Below are 21,046 nucleotides of genomic sequence, written 5' to 3'. Positions count from 1 at the left end.
TATGTGTATGTTTATATATATTTGCCTGTGTTTGTGAAATTGTATCAACACCCATCTGTAATATCTCAATAAGATACATAAAGTACTTTTTCAGCCTCTAAACCCCTTGAGATGCCTTGGGAATCTGCCACCTGAAACCACTTTACCACTTCATGACAATTTTCAGTTAGGATACCTATGTACCTATGATTCTTGTATGCTATTTTTACTACTTGATTATATTTTCCTTATAAAAAGAAATAAGTTTAGTTCCTTGATTTCTTTCTCCAGGGTTGAAATTTTAGTCTCCATTTTGTAAAATTTCTTTTAAAAAATTACTCAGTTTTTCACAATGGACAGTTATACAACATTTAATATAGTCATCATATCTTTTAACACATCTGACAAAAGTAACTTGTCCTAATTTATGAAAAAAAAATTTAATAAGTAAAATATTAACCTCTGTGAAAGTAGTAAGACAAATATGTGAAAATCATTTTAGAGCTTGTTTTTCATAGATTTTGACCTACTGGCACAAGAGTAAAACCTGCGTTAGACGAGTCGCTGCAAGCTCCTCCATAAGTTGGTGTCCAGTAATAATGCTTTTTAAGGCCATTGGAGACCTCTGCAAGATACACACGTCCGTCCACCACAAATGGCTCCACATCTGTATTGTCTGGTTTTAGACGGCCCGTTTGAATTAAGTCTGAATATGCCTATGATTTTCAAGAAAAGAAAAACTATTATCATTAAGAAAATAATTTATTCATATTACAGTGCTTAAACAAATTTCAGTATTCAAATTAGCTATGCTAACTTGCAGTTTAAAATAAAATATTCTGAATAACTGCTGAATTTTAATATTTTCCATTTATTGTAGACCTTTATTGATTTAATTCCACACCATGAAATTATAATCTTGCAAAACTTATTTGTAAGTATTAATGTATTGGGTATGTTTTGTTGTTGTATGACTCAGAGTTAATAATTGTCTGTATTACCAATTTTGTGGACCACAGGTCCCATGGTCAAAATTTTCAAGTCCCGCAGGGGTTCTTAAATGAGAGAGGAGAGCTGTTGTATATGCCGTTGAAGATCTGATGGTAGCCAGGGACCCATTTCTCAGAAAAATAAACAATCACAGATTTTGGCATACAACTCTGTGGAGTTCATGAACCCTCTGAAGCTAATCTACAGATTTCGTTTGAGAAGGACACTTCCCATAGTATTAGATGCTGGCCTGGCTGGCCACCTAATTATTTCTTCATTGCAGAATTTTCTTTGGATATCTCTTATGGAACATTGGTACCTATGTGAGCATGTCATACAAATATGTTAAACTGGTTTGTCAATAAGGTGGTGATTATAGGCAGAAATTTAGCCAATAAAAGATGTAAAAGTCTAGTTGCTTTCTGCTTCAGCTTGTCACTAGTACTTCCAAACTCAGCTTACTCAGCTTCTAATGAGTAGAATATGGATATGATGTTTTGCTAAAGTTAAGGGATTTTGTAAAAAGAAAAACAGCGTACATTTTATTACTCTTTTTAGTGGTGGAATTTTGATTACTCCTTTTGCAGATTTTGAGAATTTTAACATCTAATTTTCTTCATTCTTTCCAAATGAAAACTATTTGTTACTACACTTTTTGTTTGTTTTGAAAGTAAGTAGCAAGTGCTCTCTGTATTTACATAAGCAACATACCAAATATTTTGGCAACTTATATCTTTCCAAATTCCATGTCTTGGTTTAATTAGTGGTAGCAGATTGGGGATTGTGCCACATCAAATTTAGAATAAATCAACAATTGTGATTTTTAAAATTTTTTAACTTTGAAGGAATTGGGACTGTGTAATTCAGTGATCTTTATACTTTTATGTAGTATTTGCTATCTTTTGCTATTTCAACCACAAAACTTTCCAGGAGCTAATTTTTAGGACTTATGTTAAAATTTATCAAAACTGCAGTGTCTCATTATACTTTGTAGTCATTTCTAAGGTACCTGTAAATGTCTGACGTTATAGAGAAGACCCAAGAAAAAGCCTTCAGTGAAGGAAAAAACTTACCACGCATGTAGCCTCATCAAATTTGTTTCCCCAAATGTAGATATTAGAGAAAGTGGGATTTGTTTTCATTGATTGTGAAAGAGCAACAAGTCCTTCTCCCTCTATGTTGTTGCTGACCACCGACAATCTATGGAAAACCGAGAAGTAATCACCCTGGAAACTAATAGTTCCACAAAGAGAGAATGCATAAGGTAGGAACAACATTACAAACATTTTATTGTGTAAAGTCTTGGCATTACTCTTAAATATATTTAATGTAGTAGTCAAAATATTGACAATAGAATTCCTAAAATCCAAGAAACATAGTTTTCTAACTAGATGCTTCATGCACCCAGAAAAACTACCTACATTTTGGAAATGACGGTCTGTTTTATATTATTCAGTAAATGTTTGGGTGGATTACAGATATATTTTTCAGGATAAAGTCATCCAAATAATATTTTCTTCTTTGATTCATTCTGATTTTTAAGTCTTGATCACATTGAATGATTATGATTTTTCTATTAGAATTCAGGATAAATAATATAAGCAGTAAGAATTTTCTCATTAATCTTAAGCAGTCATAATTGGAGTCAGTCTAATTTTTAAAAGGCATGACTTTAAAAAAATAGAAATTGAAATGTTTACTGCAAGTTAATACATCAGAAACTGTTCATTCTTTAACATGAATCTTAACAGCTTTAAGGGGTTTGAGGTTAGTCTTCTAAAAATTTAAGGTTTTCTGTTATTTTGATTAAATATAAAACCATACTAACGCTTTAAGACTCCTGTTGTGTGAAGCAAGAGTTTCACTGAGATAGTTTGCTCCTGCATTTTCTATTCTGTTAAAAGAAAGATCTATTACTTCCAGGGTAGTATTGCTTTTCAGCACATCAGCCAAATACACCATTCCATCATGAGTTATTTTATTGCTGGAAAAGGAAAAATATGTATATTTGAAAAGATGAAGTATTGTTCTTTTATTCGTAGAGATAACATGCTTGAAAACTGTTATAGAGTAATAAACTGTACTTTCTAATTTAATAAAGATTTATTTTAATCACTCAATTTCCAAAAGAGTTAATGAAAATACGCCGTAAAATATTGTTTCCATTCTGGTTTAAGTCGTGCTTCACTTAACAACTGGGATATGTTCTGAGAAATGCGTCATTAGGTGATTTCATTGTTGTGCAAACAGCATAGAGCGTACTTAGACAAATCTAGATAGTATACTGACTACTCCCCCAGGCTATATGGTACTAATCTTGTGGGACCAGCATCATATATGCACTCTGTTGTTGACCAAAATGTCGTTATGCAGCACATGACTGCACATAATTGTGCAGTCTATTAGGAGATATAGTATCAGTATAAACTAAATAAATGCTAAGGCTTAGGATAAAAAGGCCACAACAATGGTTGCATTTTCTAATCTTTGGAATTAGTGTCTAACAAATTATCCTATGTACTTTGAACATTTATATAGATTATTCCCACAACTTAACTTCCGAATTACATACTGTATAAATGATCACTTACCAGCTGACATCAAGGTAGCGGAGGCTCCTGTTGAGATACAGGGCGTCACATAACTGTCTTATGCCATCAGTTTTTATCTGATGCTTACACATGTGTAGTTCAACAAGGCAGTGATTTTCTTTCAACATGTGGCCTAGATGAACTGTAGACTCTTCCTAAAAGGATAAAATCTTTTTTCTAAAATATAATTTTGAAGCTGTATATTTTTATTCCAAACATATGCTGTTATTTAAATTAGCTTTCTGAAAAGATTATATCAGTTAAGACTGTTAGTCTACAATTTGCATTTGTTTGGCCAGGCTTTTTAAAAAAAACATTTTTCCCACAAATGATTTGTTAACTTAAAAAGAGGCACCTGCATTTGTAAAATGCAGTGAGTAAGTGATGCAAAAGAGACTGGTTAAAAAAAAACGTAATAATCATCTTTTAAAAATCATTCCAGAAGGGAAAAAATCAAAACAATTGGTCCCATGATGGATTGAGCATATGAGCTCTCTTTTGCTGTTCTCTCAAGAGTCTAAACCTTTCTTGCACCCTCCATATGTTCCTGAACTGCACTCTTCATCTCCACTCTTAATAGTTTCTAGACAAATACAAAGACCTTCCCCAATCTCGATTCTGTCTTAAAAATAGACTTGTTAACCCTGGGATATATCCAGTTCCCCCCTTTTATAATCATCCCAAATTTCTAAATATGTTTTACTTTTGTTTTCTGGTCAGTCTTTTCTCCAGTCTTACTGGAAGACTTTTTTTTTAATTCCAAAACCTAGCTGCTTCCAGGCAAAAGGTATATAACCTCAGTGAGGATTTGAATACCAAGCACTTTAAATTTTTAACAAAATCAAAGCATGTCTTAAAATGAGTGTGCCAGAGTATTTTATGGTCAGGAGGAGTCCTCTCACATGATTGCTGTACTTGTAATAAGTTTTATAGTCACTGGAAATGCTGATCACAAACATGGATAACTATATATGCTCTAATTAAGTAAAAGTACTGTGAGAAAAACTTTAGAAGTTAAATGAAGCCACATAGTAATAGCAGATAGTACATGAGGTTTATAATAAAACTGTCCAAATGCTGGCATTACCTTTCATCTCAGGCTCAGTTTCCTTTTCTTTACAATAGGTGAAATTATAGTTCCCTCAAAGAATTAGTTAACAAAAAGTACCTGGCACAAAATAAGTGTTCTATAGAAAACTGCAAAGCATTTATTATTGTTCAGTATTCTATAATCCTGGATCTGATCTGTTTAAATTATTGCTTTGACACTGAAAAGATAGAACCAACGGGAAGCCGTGGTTTGAGATCTTAACAAATGCAAACTGATCAATTAGGGGGTCCAGTATTGCTCTGCATGGTGCCTGGAACGGAGAACATACTCAATACATATTCATGTTTTATGCTTTGATTGCATTTTTAGGTGATGAAGTTTGAAAGAGCGACCACCCTTATTAAGGGAGGGAACCAGTGTCAGAAATAGTAAGAGGGTTTTAGCTCTATTCACAGAGTTTGTGACTTAATCATTTGCCTAGGTTGGCAACTGGCGCCGGTATTTTTTCAAGCTCCCTAAATAATGAACAGTAAAACCCTTAAATGGAATAGGTTTGCAGGCTTATATTTGCAAACAGCAAATATCAAGAAACACAGGAGGATTTCACTCCACAGCCATTTAACAGGAGAATAGTACTCTCAGGATGGAGAGGATGGTGGCTGCCTTGGAAAGGAGTAGAAAGCTGCTATAGTTAAGCTGACAGCAAGGGCCTGGGCCTGAGAAAGGGCCCTGGGCTTAAATTTAATAACTAGTCTCAGATGGGTTTAGGACTAATGACACCACTCATACTTAAAAGAGGAATTGTGCTTCTAATGTGATTTCATATAGTTTAACATATTTTCTCAGGGCTTTAACCCAGAAAAGTTTGATTTAGCCTTCAAATCTCCTGTCACATCCTCAATCTGAGAACCTTCCCTGCCACCTGTTGTCCCCTTGTGTTGATTTCGATCTCCTTCCTCATGCTCCCAAAGGCATCCTGAACATAGCAGTCTCCAGAGTTGTCGGTTCCCTCCACGTGGACTGAAAGCTCCTTGAAGACAAGGGCTGATATCTCTAGCGCCCAGCACTGCATTTGGGTTAGGGCTCCATTCAAATACTTCCTGAGTGAATGAAGCATGAATGAAGCAATTCACTAGATGCTTACTTTGAGCCGGGTATTTTGCTGGTCTTTAAGTAGCATTCTTGTATTTGAGGATTCCGGGTGTGTTGTTGAACAGACTAGATTTATGTACATTAATCAATTAACATGTAAAATTCCAAAAATTTTAGTACAGAAAAGTGCAATTTAATAATTTAAAGGGAGAGATCTATGTAGGCAAAGAATGCAAAATACACTTATGAATATGTAAAATCCTTTAAAATATGGCTAGTTCTCAATTGCTCATTAATGGCGAACAGTGAAGTAGATAATTTAAAGACTATATAAAGTCTTTATATATATATATAAAGTGCTTTGGACATTTCCTTTTAGGAGATATTCTGTTTTTGTTTAGATCAATAATAAAATGAGTTCCTATTCCCTAGCGTTTTACAACTGATAAGAAAGAAAAGCCACCTACAAGAACGGTAGGGAGCAAGGAGAAGCCTTCTTCAAAGTAAGAACCACGTTTTTACTCTTTCTGTCCCCAGCATGCAGCTTACCCATCAGGTCAAGTCCAGGCTTGCCCGACTGCTGTTCACACACACTTTGCCATCATTTCATGATTTCAAAGACGTAATGCTTCAGTCACATCAATACAACAAACAAGCAATAAGATAGTTCACACTGGGCTCTTCTAATCCAGTCTTTAAAACTTGAGTCATTTATGTTTTCATCCTAACTACTTTCCCCCTCACAGGTTTACTCACTGAGAATTTGCGTTTATGAGAAAAAAGATATGTTTACTGCTTAAGTAAGCAACATGTAAAATCATATTTAGTTAAACTCTTAGCAAGAATTAATAATTTTCCTTTAAATAAAAGTTTTTCTGGGGCCGGCCCCATGGCCCAGTGGTTAAGTTCGCATGCTCCGCTGCAGCGGCCCAGGGTTTCACGGGTTCAGATCCTGGGCGCGGACATGGCACCACTCATCAGGCCACGCTGAGGCAGCGTCCCACATCCCACAAGCAGAAGGACCCACAATGAAAATATACAACTGTGTACTGGGGGGATTTGGGGAGAAAAAGCAGAAAAAAAAAAAAAAAAGATTGGCAACAGTTGTTAGCTCAGGTGCCAATCTTTAGGGGGAAAAAGTTTTTCTTTGTAAACAGTGGTTTACAATTATAAAAATACAATGCATTCATGTATCTTGACATAACCTGAAGTAAGCAGTACCTTTGTTTTCTTGGCATGTAGCAGTATTAATTGCCATCACTTTGAATACATACCTGTTCACCATACAGTAAAGGTCGGTTTAGGTTTATTCCCTTAATTGTTTGGTTCTGAGTTAGGACTGTAGCAAATGCTATCACACTTTGCATTCCCTAAAAACAGGTAAATACATTAAGGAAACTGACGGAGTATACAAATTAATCTCCCTAAATAAATATTTCAAGATCAGTAATCTGGATTCTGATAAATCAAATTGTGTTTTTAAAAAGTTTGAGCATTTCCTCCTCCTTAAATTGTAGGTTGATCAAATTCAGAAATGAATTGTTATTGTGTTCTTCCTGCCCTAAAATCTATCTACAACTGGCATGGGGAGTTTCTTAAAGTTGCAGTATCCATTTCCTAGCGTGTTTGCCTCTAGGTTTGCTCCCCAAGGTTCTGGATGCAGATCTCAGACACACAGACTCACATGGATCACAGCTAGGGCTCTAGGCTGCTTAGAGCACATTTCCTTGCCCAGCATTCTTTTATTCATACTCGTTGTGTGTGGCAGGACGGGAAAGGGATACTAACCACATTTTTCATGGCTCCCACAGGCCTCCCTCTCTACCTTATTGGAAAGGCCTAATCCTCCCCTATCTCTGTGACAGACACCACCACACACACCCAGCTGTCTGCCAGAAAACCTGGGCCTCCTCACACTCCACCCCTCGTCGTGCCCTCCCACCCAGGTGATCAGTAAGTCTTACAGATTCTGCCTCCAAAAGATGTCTCAAATTAGTCCATCTCTATGGCCACCACCCCACCCCCAGTCCTCATCACCCACCTGGACTACTGTAGTAACTTCCTCAGTGGTCAATGGGCTTCCTCTTGCCACCCTCTTAATTCCCCACAGAGAAACCAGAATGATCTTTTGAAAGTACCAGTCAGATCATGACACCCCTCAAAGCCTTTCCTTGATTTGCATTTATAATACAATCCCCTCTTCTTCCTGTGGCCCTTGACCCGTGACCCACAACCACAACCACAACCCACACAAACTGCTGGATCTGGCCTCTGTGAACTTCTCCACCTTCACTTTGAGGCACCCTTTTAACTCCCTCCGCCCAGCCACTCTGACTTTTCAGTTCTTAAAACCCACTAGATTCAAAATTTCATTATTCATGTACCTCCCTCATGATTTTTGCCATCTCTGAATTCAGTTTACTATTTATCTAATACTTTTCCATTAAATCAACTCACTTTTTCACTTATATTTTAAAACTGTATCATTACCATAAATGGAAAACCATAATCCCTTGAAATAAATAGAAAGCATCTGTAAAAAATAAATACACAAGTATTAAAATTACCTTAGTGTGTATCAGTACTGCTACCGATACCACTTTTGGGGAAGCAGTGTCTTAGAGTCTGTGTGCTGGACCCCCGCCTGGGATGTTCTGCCATGGACCCTCTCCAAGGCAGTTTTTTCACATCCTTCATGACTCCTAAGTATTACTTCCTCAGCTCTTATACAACCATCCTATCATGCAGATTACCTCCTCCCTATTATCAGAGTACTTGGCCATCTTTGTAGCACTTTTCTTTACTTGTTCATAGATGTCTTCCCAACTAAAATATAAGCTTTATAAGAGCAGAGACCATATCCAATGCATTCTTGTATCCTTAGACTCTTGTATCCTTAGAATCTAGACTTGGTATGAGTAGATAATATATATTGAATTAATGCTTTCCCAGAACTGTACTGGCTGCTTCTACAACCTTTTTAAGCTTCAGAACCTGTTACCCAAAAGAGTTTCCTGGGCTGTCTTATTGTTTGTGTGTCCCAGTGCTTTTGTATTAATCTGAGGCTTTACAACGGGTTCCCAACAGTAGGCCTCAAGGTGTGAAAGCATGTTTGAGAAAATGAAGCCTGGAATTTGAAGACATGCAAAAAACACACATTTCTCATTATCAGGCCAGATTAAGGCCCAGAGCAGCTTTTGGCATCATCATTTTAGTTTTTTACACTACAACATAACTACTCACTGCAAAATGTTTCCTAAAGTAAAAAATTTATATTATACTGATGAAGTAGTATTTAATTAAAATGAACACAATCTTTTTCTTTAAAAATCCCATACAGGTTAAGAAGGGTTATGGATGGAAGTTTAGGAAGATTTTTATTATACTGTGAGTGTTCTTTATAGTAGTATTTACTACAATCTGATTTTATTAACAGCACTATTATGGCTAGGTAAAAAAAAAAAAAGCATTTTCTCTCATATTAGACATTAGGGGCAAGCTTAATCATTCATAAGACTGTCATTTAGCTGGTCTCCCTAACGATTCTCTATACTAGTTTCCAGGGAGAATGATCCAATATCTGGGTGATTTTCTCATAACCAGTTTACTCACCAGATCACAGTCACCCAGATCTAATTTCTCTAAGGATGAATTAATTTGTAGCATTGCAGCAAAACACATTCCACCTTTATTTTCAATCTTGTTTCCGGTCATTTTTAGGTGTTTCAGAATTTTATTCTTCTGAAAAGGAAAAGAACCAAAATTTGGTTAAGTTTTTAACCCACAGAGTTCTCTTTAGATTACATGAGTTAGGAGACTGTATTACTATTTGTAGACTCATCAATTTTTCATGGAGATAGAATGGAATATATTCCTTAAAGGTAACATTCAGTGTCCCATAGTAGATAAAAATCTAATTTAATAGTTTAGTAGAAAGAATGCCCAGAAAACAGATGTCCAAACAATGACCAGTAAATGAAGCAGATTTTAATAAACATTCCTTTCATTGGAAAAGCTATACATTTATCTTCTAAGAAAATTATACCACTTTTTTTATTGAGGTGAAATTCACATAACACAAAATTGACCATTTGAAAGTGTACAATTCACTGGCTTTTAGTGCATTCATAATGTTGTACAGCCATCACTCCTAGCTAGTTCCAAAACGTTTTCATCACCCCCAAAGGAGACCCTGTACCCATTAAGCAACCACTCCACGTTCCCCCGTTTCACTTTTAAAGTGATACAATTTCTCAGACACTTGCAAAGCTTAATTCCTCTTTTTCCATACTTTTGATAAATCTTTCCAAAAGAAAATTTACAGACATTTCATTGATCTAATGAATAAATATTAGGACGTATAAGTGCAAAAAATTATCTTTAAAATTAACTCAAACTCCCCGTGGCAGCAAGAAGAAATCAGGGATGTCCACTCTCACCACTTCTGTTTAACATTGTACTGGAGGTTCTAGACAGGGCAATTAGGCAAGAAAAGAAACAAAAGGCATCCAGGTTGGAAAAGAAGTAAAACTGTCTCTGTTTGCATATGACATAATCTTATATAGGGAAACTCCTAAGGAATCCACCAAAAAAAGCTGTTAGAACTAAGACCGCAGGACACAAGATCAGTATATAAAAATCAATTGTATTTCTATTCACCAGCAATGAACAATCCAAAAATAAAATTAAAGAAATTCCATTTACAACAGCATCAAAAAGAATACAACATAGGAATAAATTTAACAAAAGAAAGACAAGACTTGCACACTAAAAACTACAAAGCATCACTGAAAGGAATTAAAGAAGATCTAAATAAATGGAAACAGCCCACATTCATGGGTCAGAAGGCTTAGTTTTGTTAAGATGGCAATACTCTCCAAATTGGTCTAAAGATTTAAGCAATTCCTCTCAAAATCCCAGCTGCTTTTCTTGCAGAAATCAATGAACTGATCTTTTCAACTGATCAATTCAGATGGAAATGCAAGGGTCCCAGAAGAGCCAATACAATCCTGAAAAACGAACAAAGATGATTCCCACTTCTCAACTTCAAAGCTTACTATGAAACAACAGTAATCAAGATAGTGTGGGACTGGCATAAGGATAGACATATGGATTAATAGACTAGAATGAAGAGTACAGAAATAAACCCTCACATTTATAATCAATTGATTTTCAAAAAGGGTGTCAAGAAAATTTAATGGGGGAAGAATAGTCTTAACAAATGGTATGGGGACAACTGGATATCCACATGCAAAAGTATGAAATTAGACTCCTACCTTACATCATATACAAAAATTAACTCAAAATGGATCAAAGAACTAAATGAAAAAGCTAAAACAAAAAACCACTGGAAGAAAATGTAAGTGTAAATTTTCATGACTTGGGTTAAGCAAAGCCTTCTTAGATATAACACCAAAAGCACAAACAGCAACAGAAAAAATAGATAAATTGAACTTTATCAAAATTAAAAATTCTTGTGCTTCAGGGGCCGGCCCCGTGGCCAAGTGGGTAAGTTTGCATGCTCTGCTGCGGCAGCCCAGGGTTTCACCAGCTCGGATCCTGGGCGCGGACATGGCACCACTCATCAGGCCTCATTGAGGCGGCATCCCACATGCCACAACTAGAAGGACCTGCAACTAAGATATATAACTATGTGTGGGGGGTGGTTTGGGGAGATAAAGCAGAAGGAAAAAAAAAAAAAAAGATTGGTAACAGTTGTTAGCTCAGGTGCCAATCTTTTAAAAAAAAAAAATTTGTGCTTCAAAGGACACTATTAAGGAAGTGAAAAGGCAACCTACAGAATGAGAGAAAATATCTGCAAATCATATATCTGATAAGGGACTTGTATCCAGAATATATAAAGAACTCTTACAACTCAAAAGACAAATAATCAAATTTAAAAACGCACAAAGGATTTGAATAGACATTTCTCCAAAGAAAATACACAAGTGGCTAATAAGCAGGTGGAAAGATGCTCAGCATGATTATTCATTAGGGAATTGCAGATTAAAAGCACAAAACCTCTTCATACCAATAGGAATGGCTAAAATCAAAATAGACAATAACAAGCGCCAGTGAGGATGTGGAGAAATTGGAACACTCATACATTGTTGGTAGAATTGTAAAAAGGGACAGCCACTTTGGAAAAGTTTGGCAGTACCTCAAAAGGTTAAACAGTGACCAAACAACCCAGCAATTCCACTCCTAGGTATATACCCAAGAAAACTGAAAACATGTGCACCCAAAAATGTGTGCAAATATTCATAGTAGCGTTGTTCATTACAAAGTGGAAACCCAAATGTCCATTAATTGATGGACGAACGAAATGTGATATATCCATACAATGGAATATTATTTGGCAATAAAGAGGAACGAAGTATGTTACAACATGGATGAGCCTTGAAAGCATTAAGCTAGTCACAAAAGGCCACATGTGTGATTCCATTTATATGTCCAAAATAGGCAATCTATAGACAGAAAGTAGATTAGTGACTGTCAGGGGCTGGGGAGTGGGGGAGAAAAGCATGAGAGGGATTGCTAATGAGTACAAGGCTTCTTTTTGGGGTGAAAATGTTCTAAAAACAGTGATAGTGCTGATGGTCGCACAACTCTGTGAATATACTAAAAAACCCACTCACTTGAACACTTTAAAAAGGTAAATTTTATGTCTGTGAATTATATGTTAATGAAGCTTTTTATTTTTAAAAGTTATTTCAAAACTGCTCATATAATGTCCACATTTTAATAAATTGAAGTGCAATAAAAATAGACATTCCCACAATATTAAAATAATATGTTACATTATACAATTTACATTTATACACATTAACATTTTATTCTGCTGGTTCCAAGCTATCCAAAATTAAAATTCCCACATAAAATGATGTTCGTGTAAGGTACAGAAATGCTTACATGCAGTGCTTTAGCAATCAATTCTCCACCTTCTGGGCCAATATCATTGAACATAAGGTTTAAGTAAATGAGATAAGGTTGTTTCTAAAATAAGGAAAGAAAAGAAGGCTTTACACATGTATTATTAGAAACCAATCAACAATATACAAGAGCTGCTTTAAGTGTTTACCTCCAAAGAAAATCTTTATAACCCAGAAAATCTGAAAGTCCAGCAAAAGAAACTACCTTTAAGGAAAAAATCACCATTCTCATTTAAACATAATTGCAATATAAATGAAAGAAAAATACTATATTCAGTTTTGACCAATGATTCAAAGTATGGATGTACTTTATGTATTTAAGCATAGTGTACAACAAGTTTGCAAAAGATGACTCAGGAACTCTAGGTACCAGCTCTACTGAGACTAAATACATAAACAGGCTTTCAGTGTATTTCAAGTGTTATAAATACAGCACAGGGTCAGGACCGTAGACATTTTGCAAGACGAGTGTTTTGCGTGTGTGCCATTGACTAGGTGGCTTCATGGTAAACAGAACTAAGACCATTTTGATGATGATGATTTTTGCAGCATTTTTATTTGTGATTGCTAAGAATAACTTGTCTACTTCCTATTTTTTTATATCTTCACTCTGTCGTTATGTTGTATGCCATTTTATGGATGAGAATTTTAAGATCATTTTAAGCTATTAGAAGCACTTTTAGCAGATGAGATTGGGACAAGAAGTTAGGAAATTAAAAAGCCAATTCAAGGGAGGAATCAAAACAATGATATATGCTGCTTTAAACATTGTAACTGAAAGCACAGATAAACACATTTGTCAATCTTCTAAGGTTGAAACAGGGCCTTTTCTTTAAGTACACCTACTCTGATTGGCAGACCACAGTCGTTCTTAAATAGAATGCAACCATAATGCAGCATTTCAGCTCGGGGGTCTCCAAAGTGAAGTCTGCAATACAGGTTAACTTAGCAAGCGTGGGGTGCTCACACCCTGCACGTTCGAAAGAACAGACTCGTTCTTAACTGGCTCCTGGGAGAAAAACAAAACAGAACGAAGAACATTTTGTTCTAAATTAATACCTGAAGCAGTCTTGCAGCATAGTATGCGCCAACATCACTTAGGAGGTTATATCTAACATCCAAACCTGAAGAACACAGACGAATAGAAGCTGATACTTCTTGTAATGAATACTTAAAATCAGGACAATGAAAACAGGAGGTAATGGTTCTTAAGGAGACATACCAGTAATATATGGATTCTTCTTTAAAATTCTGTAAAGAATCCAAAAATCTTCACCTGTTACTCTTTCTACTGGCGTTAAGCGACTGTTACCAGCAATGTTTAATGTGATTCTTTCCAACCTGTTAAAATACAAAAAAAGAAACCCAGTAAAGAAAGAAAAGTATTTTTTCTTCATGTGTGAAAAGTAACATCACCGATAGCATTTACTGGAACCAAGTACATACCACAATATAGATTTAAACCAAGTAACTTTACTGAATATTCTAGATTTTGCAAAGCAATTTAATATACGCTTTATAATTTTGCACACACACACACAAAAAAAAAGTATCCCACTTGGTAGATAATGACACTGAAGACTTCAATAATTTGCCTAAATAACCGCAGCTCACAGGAGTTAAGGACAAATCCGGAGTCCAGACTTGGAGACTGCTGATCTAGGGATCTTCCTGTTCCTGCACAAAATTGGGGTTCTCTTACCCAATGCACATGAAGAGCCCAATTAATCACAGCATCAGCTTTTGGGGGAGAAATCAGCTTTATTCTGCAAGATCGATCCACAAGGAGACAGGGGGCACGTGCCCTCAGATGTGTCTCCCTCATTCAGGATTTGGAGTGAAATTTAAGAGATTAGAGAGAGCAGGCTGGCATGCGGAAACACTGGCAGGACAGATTTTGATTGCTGGGCTTCTAAACATTTATGACAGGGTTTTAAATGTTTATGGTGAGGTTCTAAACTTTTATGATGAGGCTCTAAACTTTTATGATAGGATTCTAAACACTTATGTTGAGATGGGGAAGGAATTTTAACGTTGGATCTTCCTGAATGAGGGACCCTCTCACTTCTCATAAGAGTCTGACTTTTACGTTCCGGTCATGTCCTGGTCCTTTGTTTCCATGGGGAGGAGAACCTTTGGTTCCGTGGTCATTTCAAGTCAAGACTTCTTCTTCTGTGCATGCTCTGGCTCTGTGACTTTGCAAATTTTCTGAAAGGCAATTCTTAATCACTCTGTTCTAAGGGATGGGGACAGTGGACTTGGTCCTGGAGGGCCCACAGTTACATTCCCAGAATCCTGCACTACCACCAAGCCCTTCTGACAGTGTCAGTCATCTACTGCTCTGAATCAAAAAAGAGGTCTGTCTCACCAAGGATTTGCAAGTATAAAATCACTCAGTATTCCAGGATTTTCACACAAATCTGTATCAGTGAATATTACACATGTAATCAAGGATTTGTCTTCCTTACCCATTTTTAATTTCTTCATCCACTTCTTGGAGTATGTGCAATATAAAAGGATTAATTTTCTGGGACTTTTCCATACATAGATTATTATAATGTTCCTGGAGACTGTCAAACGGTTCTGGAGCTTTTGAAAAATAAATGCGTTATCCTTCATTACATATAAGTTATCCCAGGAGCTTTTTTTCCAAAAAAAAATAAATATAGATACAGATATAGATATATTACACTTATTTCAAAGATATGACTGTGTGTGTGTAGAGATTCGGGGGTGGGGAAGAAAGGGAGACAGAATGAAGACTAGAGAAAAAGAAGGAAGGAACGTGAGAGAATAAAAATGCTGTTTGGAGAACTAGAGCCACAGGAGCACCACTGAGGGTGGGCAGACACTAACTTGGAAGTGACATGAAGGGAGAACTAACCTCAGTTATGTAACAGGCCTGGTAGCGAGGAAAATGATATCCACAGAAATTACATATTTCGTCCAAAATCATCCAGCTAATAAGTGCAGAGTACAGAATCAACTGACTCCAAAGCCTCTTTCTGCTCTGCCGCTCTGGGTTACGGTGACTCAAGGTTTCTTTAATGGCTTCATAAAAAGACAATTTTATCAGAGAATCTAAACTCAATAGGGATCTGAAAAGCCACCAAGCTCCGTGGGCTTCTTGGATACCCTCTCCACCGTGCAAGTGGAAGGCATTTTTGAATATAGCTGTCAGTTCTTCCTAACACCAAGTGGAGGTCTGGCTCAGAGAAGCTCTTCACCTACCCTGGCCTTCCACTTCCTCTTTTTAAAGGTGATTTTCTCCCTGTTCAGTCCTTAATAAAGAAGAGGCAAACAAAGCAGAAGAGATCTGCTTCCTCTGTTATACCTGCAGCTTTCCTTAATCGTCTTATGTTTTCAATATTACCTTAAAGGTGTTATTTTTCCTTTTTCTCCCCAAAGCCCCCTGGTACATAGCTGTATATTTTCAGTTGTGGGTCCTTCTAGTTGTGGCATGTGGGACGCTGCCTCAGCATGGCCTAATGAGTGGTGCCATGTCGGTGCCTAGGATCAAACCATCGAAACCCTGGGCCGAGGAAGTGGAGCACACGAACTCAACCACTTGGCCACGGGGCCGGCCCCCTCAATATTACTTTAAAAGCATTTTTCAAGGCCCAGAATTTCTGGGGTGGAAACAACACTGTCACTTTCCTAGGAGCACATACCACTGTCTTTGCTTTCTGTCCTACCTTTTGTGTACGTCTCTTGGAAAATCTGTGCTCAGAGATCTCACTACTGAACCAGCCTGGTGTCTCTAGGAGCCAGCCTCTGCAAGTCTCTACATCTCAGAGATGTTCTTTGCTGAGTGGATTTCTGCACTATATGAACTAATCAGTTTGCTTAAAAATTTGCAAACAAGATTAAAGATGAGGAACATTATATTAAAAATGAAAGCAAATAAACTTTTCTTACAGTTTTTTAAAATAAACTTTTTTATATATTTGGGTTTTTTAATTGAAGTTACGATAGTTTACAACGTTGTGAAATTTCAGTTGTATATTATTATTCGTAAGTCATATTACAGGTGCACCACTTTACCCTTTGTGCCGAACCCCCATCCCACTTCCTCCTGGTAACCACTAACTGTTCTCTTTGTCCATGTGTTTATCTTGCACATGTGAGTGGAATCATACAGAGTTTGTCTTTCTCTGTCTGGCTTATAAAATAAGCTTTTTAAAAATAAATTTAACCCACACTTATTCTAGACAACTTTGAAATTTCAATATCAAAAACAAAATAAACATTCATCAGCTAATCCCACTGGCAAAGAACCACTACAATTGAGGTTGGGGTATTTCCTCCCTGTTGCTTTTCTTTTATATGCACATATAAGCATTTTTAAACAAAACTGGAATATTTCAGTATAGTTCTATATCTTTTTTCAATTAACATTATATTGTGAGCAATCTTCCATGTCATCAGATATTCTCTGAAAATGTTTAATGTTAGCATAATTTCTGTCTCACGGATGATGGACATAAGAAATCCTTCACTTATTTTCGGAAATTTTCATGTGCTTAAAAAATCTTTTAGCACAATATTTCCCAAACTGTGTTCTGTGGAATACTAATCTGCAAGATGACCAAAGATGTTCTAAATAGAATGGGTTTTATTGTCAAATAAGTTCGAGAAGTGCTGAACTAAACAAGGCTAGACAGACCTCTCTATCTACAACACTTCTCAGGACATTTAAAACACTCAGGTGCACAAAAACTCTTCAAATCGTTGAGCCTGGAGGGGAGGGAAGATAAAAACGCTCCATTTCCCAGACTTACGTGACCACGTTTCACACAGAATGCAATCTAGAAAACGCTACGTTAGTGTCCTCAACGGGAAACAAAGCAAGTAGATCTCAAACAGATTCACTTGTTGGAGCTGGGCTCCCACTGGGTTTCTTTCCTCCCTTCTGCCAACTGCCTTCCTCGGTATTAAAAATAAGACAGACGCCCCGAGAAAATCACTGAGAGCGCGTGCCTGCCACACCCAGGACAAGCAGAAATGTGTCAGCCTTACAACTCAAGACTCTGTGAAGGCACGAAGTAATCTTAGACGACAAGTAGCCAAAGAAAGTTACAAGAATTTACCTATTTAATTATCTGGCATTGGATTTAGAGTATTTAAAAGTTTCTGCTCTGTTTTTCAGCTACTCTCTCTTTTATTTAAAATTCACCTAAATATTGTATGTCAGGATTTTATGGCACCAATAATTGATTCCCTATACTGTATTCGTATTAGGAGAAACATCATAAATCAGTCTACAATTTGTAAAGCAAAAACTAGGAATAACCAGTTACACAGGAAAATGTTAAGAACGTATAACCCAAACTTCATTTTTCATCCACACCTGTATCTTGAATTTCAAATAATTTTCACCTAGAAGCACGTTTTAAAATTTCTAGGGACAGGGCTCATTTTGGAGGTGGTTCCCTACGCCCTCCTATACGGGAACAGCAAGTACTGGGAAAGCAAAGCGTCGAGGGTCAGACTTGGGTGCCTATCCAGAATCGGCTGTGTGACTTTGAACACGTCACTTAAATTCTCCGATCTTAAATTTCCTCTGATGCTGAAGGCAGAGCATAACTATGCCCATCCCGCGGGTGCACTGAGGAGTACGTCAGGCTCCTGGTACAGTGCCATATTCACAGACTTAAAACAAGCATCCAAACTGCAAAGGTGGGGGACGAAGGTAGTGCAGCTGTGCTTCCTTTGCTAGAGAGAATCCTCGGACGCAGACATATTTAAAATGGAGCGGCACAGAGATGCACAGTCTGAATGTTCTCGAGACCCTCCTGCCCACTGGGCCCCGCTGGAGCTTCCCCAGAAAAGGGCCCGAGAAGAGCATCCAGACACCCTTCCTGGAGACCGTAAGAGCAAAGCGACAGACACACCTTCCGTCAGGACAACCTATAGCGCGAAGGGCGGCCCCGCGGCTGGGACTTGGGCTCCCCTTCCGCCCGCGTTTGGGGGCGCCCCAAAGTTCCGGCCGCAGCCTGCTCGGGGGAACGGGCCCGAGCTCGCCCCGGCGCCGAAGGACACCCTGCAGCTTACCGCGGCCGTCGGCCGAGGCAGGGGTCGCAGCGGGGGCGGGAGGGGGAGACTGGGACTCCGTCCAGGGAGCCTCCTCGCCGCCGGTCCACATGTCTCTCTCACCCTGCGGGCCGCGGCGGCGGCGTTGTCATGACGGCCGCGCGCATGCGCCTGCCTCGCCCAGGCCGCCGGCGTGCCGCGTGGGGGTGCCCGCGGTCTGCAAAACCCCGAGCGCGGCATCGAGCCGGCTGCGCGGTCCCCTGCCATTATCCGCTTGAGTCCTGAGGCCAGAGTGGGTAGGCAGTGACCGCAGATGCGATGGAGGCTCCCTGGTCACCACGTCTGGGTCCAGGTCACCCGCCCTGGTTTAAAGACACACTGAGGGAGGGCGCCCCGGCTCCTTTTCAGGGAGGAGTTCTCGAGGTTTAGGGAGCACGGTTGATGGGCTAGAGGCCGGGGCTGCAAAAACGATTATGACACAGTCCCCTCCCCAAAGTGCGCACAGACCGGCGGGGGCCAAGTGCAAAAGCAGATAGAGCACCTGCATGGATAGGGCGCGGAGCTAGGCAGCATAAAGGGCCATGTAGATCAGTCTTGTGGAAGGGCAGGGGCATCGAAGAGGACTTCTGGGAGGAGGTAACATCCTGACTGGTCGAGTGAACCTGCCTGAGGGCAGAACGGCTTGGTGCGTGCTGGAGAAGCGCAGGTGCTTGGGGCTGCCCAGATGAATACGGGGCGGGGGGCACGGCAGCAGGCAAGGCCAGATCCACGTGGAGTCCTGTGCGTCCTCTGAGAAGCACAACTGCGATGAGGGAGGGCGCTGGGAGCCCTCATATCGGGGTCAGCTGATGGAGGATGGGTTTGATATGGCCGAGGGGAGACGAAATCTGAAGTAGCTGCAGGAGCCCAGGAGAGGTAATAAGGCTTCAGCTAAGGCTGGACTTGGGACAAGGAGAAGGGGACAGAACCCAGGATAGTTACATAGTAACGTGGTCAGGATTTGGTACTTGGATGTGAGAGGGAGAAGAAGAGGCAGGAGAGAAGGAAAAGCCTTTTGTCTGGGGTTGCCATAGATCAAAGAGAAGGAAGTCCAAAGGCCCTGTAGAGGACTCTGGAGCCAGCCAGAGACTGCTTGCCTGTGAGAAGGTGAAACCAGACCGTTTATGAACACAGTTCAAAGGTGACAAATAAAGCGTCCCGGTCCTCTCTCCCTCATGCTCCCCACAGGCAATTCCAGACCAGTGCGCCACTGCTAAGAAATTGTTGTCCTGGGCAAGTCGGGGGTCTCTTGAAACCCTGTGTGCCCCACATATTTTAAACATCACTCAAAATAACATTTCTTCAAGTTAAACATGATGATGGTAGAAAACAGACACTTATGTGTTCGTTTCTCCATGTGCTACCAACAATGTTGAAAGGTGGTTTAAATACTAAAGTGTGAGTGCAGGTACAATTCAGCGTCTGCTCTTCCCCATGCCTCCTTTAAAGTATTCTGGGTTAAGAAGGTGGAGGAAAGTAAAGAGAGGTTGAGGGTTAATTAATTACTACTCCAGGAGAAGGGAGAGAGACTCTTCCAAGGGAGCAAGAAGTGCAAAATCAGACTTTTGTTCTAGAGAGTGACTCATAAACAGGGTCAGAACAGAACAAACAGAAAAGAGCTGCTGAAATCAGACCAACAGCACCCACAGCACTGTTCTGCCTTAGCAAGACAAAAACAAAAGTATTTACACAGAACTACAGCCTGCAATGTCAAAATGTACAACAAATAGGGTGATCAACTGTAAAACTCATTTCCATCAGTACACTTCTCATTATCCCCAATGATTTCCAGACAGAGAAGGGATGCCGTTTGAAAAAAACCCTCCCCTTGAGAACCACTGATTGGGGGTGGCGGGGTGGGGGAGAGAAATGTTGCTGAGGGGCTTTAAGGAAACTTAAGTTGATTCATTAGGTGCTTATGTGTCCAGAACCCAGAGTGGAGGTCTGACTTCAATCTGAGCTTTACTAGAAGTCAAAACCAAAGAGAATATATGAGGGTGTGGAATCCCCGTGCTTCAATAAAAGGCAGCATTTACATTCCTCTGGCCCCTTGTAGTAGGAAGGTTGAGTAGGTAGATCTTTATATTAGTAACTTAACAGGCGTATCTTTGACTACAGTTTTGTAGGAGATCCAGAAATATTTTTCAAATGATTCTTTCTTTTATTGCAACTCTGTTTGAAAAGCCAACAACATGGTATTTACTTATGACTTAGGGAAGGAAACACAGATAATGTGCTACGTTGTTTCCTGATAATATGGAAGTAGAACTGAACGATCTAGGGGAGTTAGTAGCTAACATATCCATTAGCTATTTTTCCCAACTATCAGATGACTCAAC

General features: G+C 38.8%; 1 protein-coding gene across 5 annotated transcripts; it reads right to left on the bottom strand.

Moving 5' to 3' along the window:
• Positions 1 to 211: 211 nt before the first annotated feature.
• On the bottom strand, positions 212 to 18,850 carry LRRC34 (leucine rich repeat containing 34). 5 transcript variants are annotated; one of them, XM_014846475.3, is made up of 11 exons: positions 18,690 to 18,850; positions 15,104 to 15,224; positions 13,858 to 13,976; positions 13,695 to 13,759; positions 12,616 to 12,699; positions 9,316 to 9,444; positions 6,978 to 7,073; positions 3,561 to 3,715; positions 2,798 to 2,953; positions 2,043 to 2,169; positions 212 to 695 (listed from the first exon to the last, which is right to left on the bottom strand). In XM_014846475.3, the coding sequence occupies exons 1-11, from the start codon at positions 18,778 to 18,780 to the stop codon at positions 492 to 494; spliced, it is 1,347 nt and encodes a 448-aa protein (XP_014701961.1). In that variant the 5' UTR covers positions 18,781 to 18,850; the 3' UTR covers positions 212 to 491. The 5 variants fall into 5 exon arrangements, with proteins under 5 accessions (XP_014701961.1, XP_014701963.1, XP_014701962.1 ...); XM_014846477.3 differs by having other exon boundaries at positions 18,530 to 18,806; XM_014846476.3 differs by lacking the exon at positions 6,978 to 7,073 and having other exon boundaries at positions 18,690 to 18,848.
• Positions 18,851 to 21,046: the final 2,196 nt, after the last annotated feature.

Source organism: Equus asinus, chromosome 5 (genome assembly GCF_041296235.1).
Source record: "Equus asinus isolate D_3611 breed Donkey chromosome 5, EquAss-T2T_v2, whole genome shotgun sequence".
Taxonomy (NCBI): domain Eukaryota; kingdom Metazoa; phylum Chordata; class Mammalia; order Perissodactyla; family Equidae; genus Equus; species Equus asinus.
The sequence above is the reverse complement of the archived record's forward strand: the minus strand, read 5'-3'. Positions and strand labels throughout refer to the sequence as shown.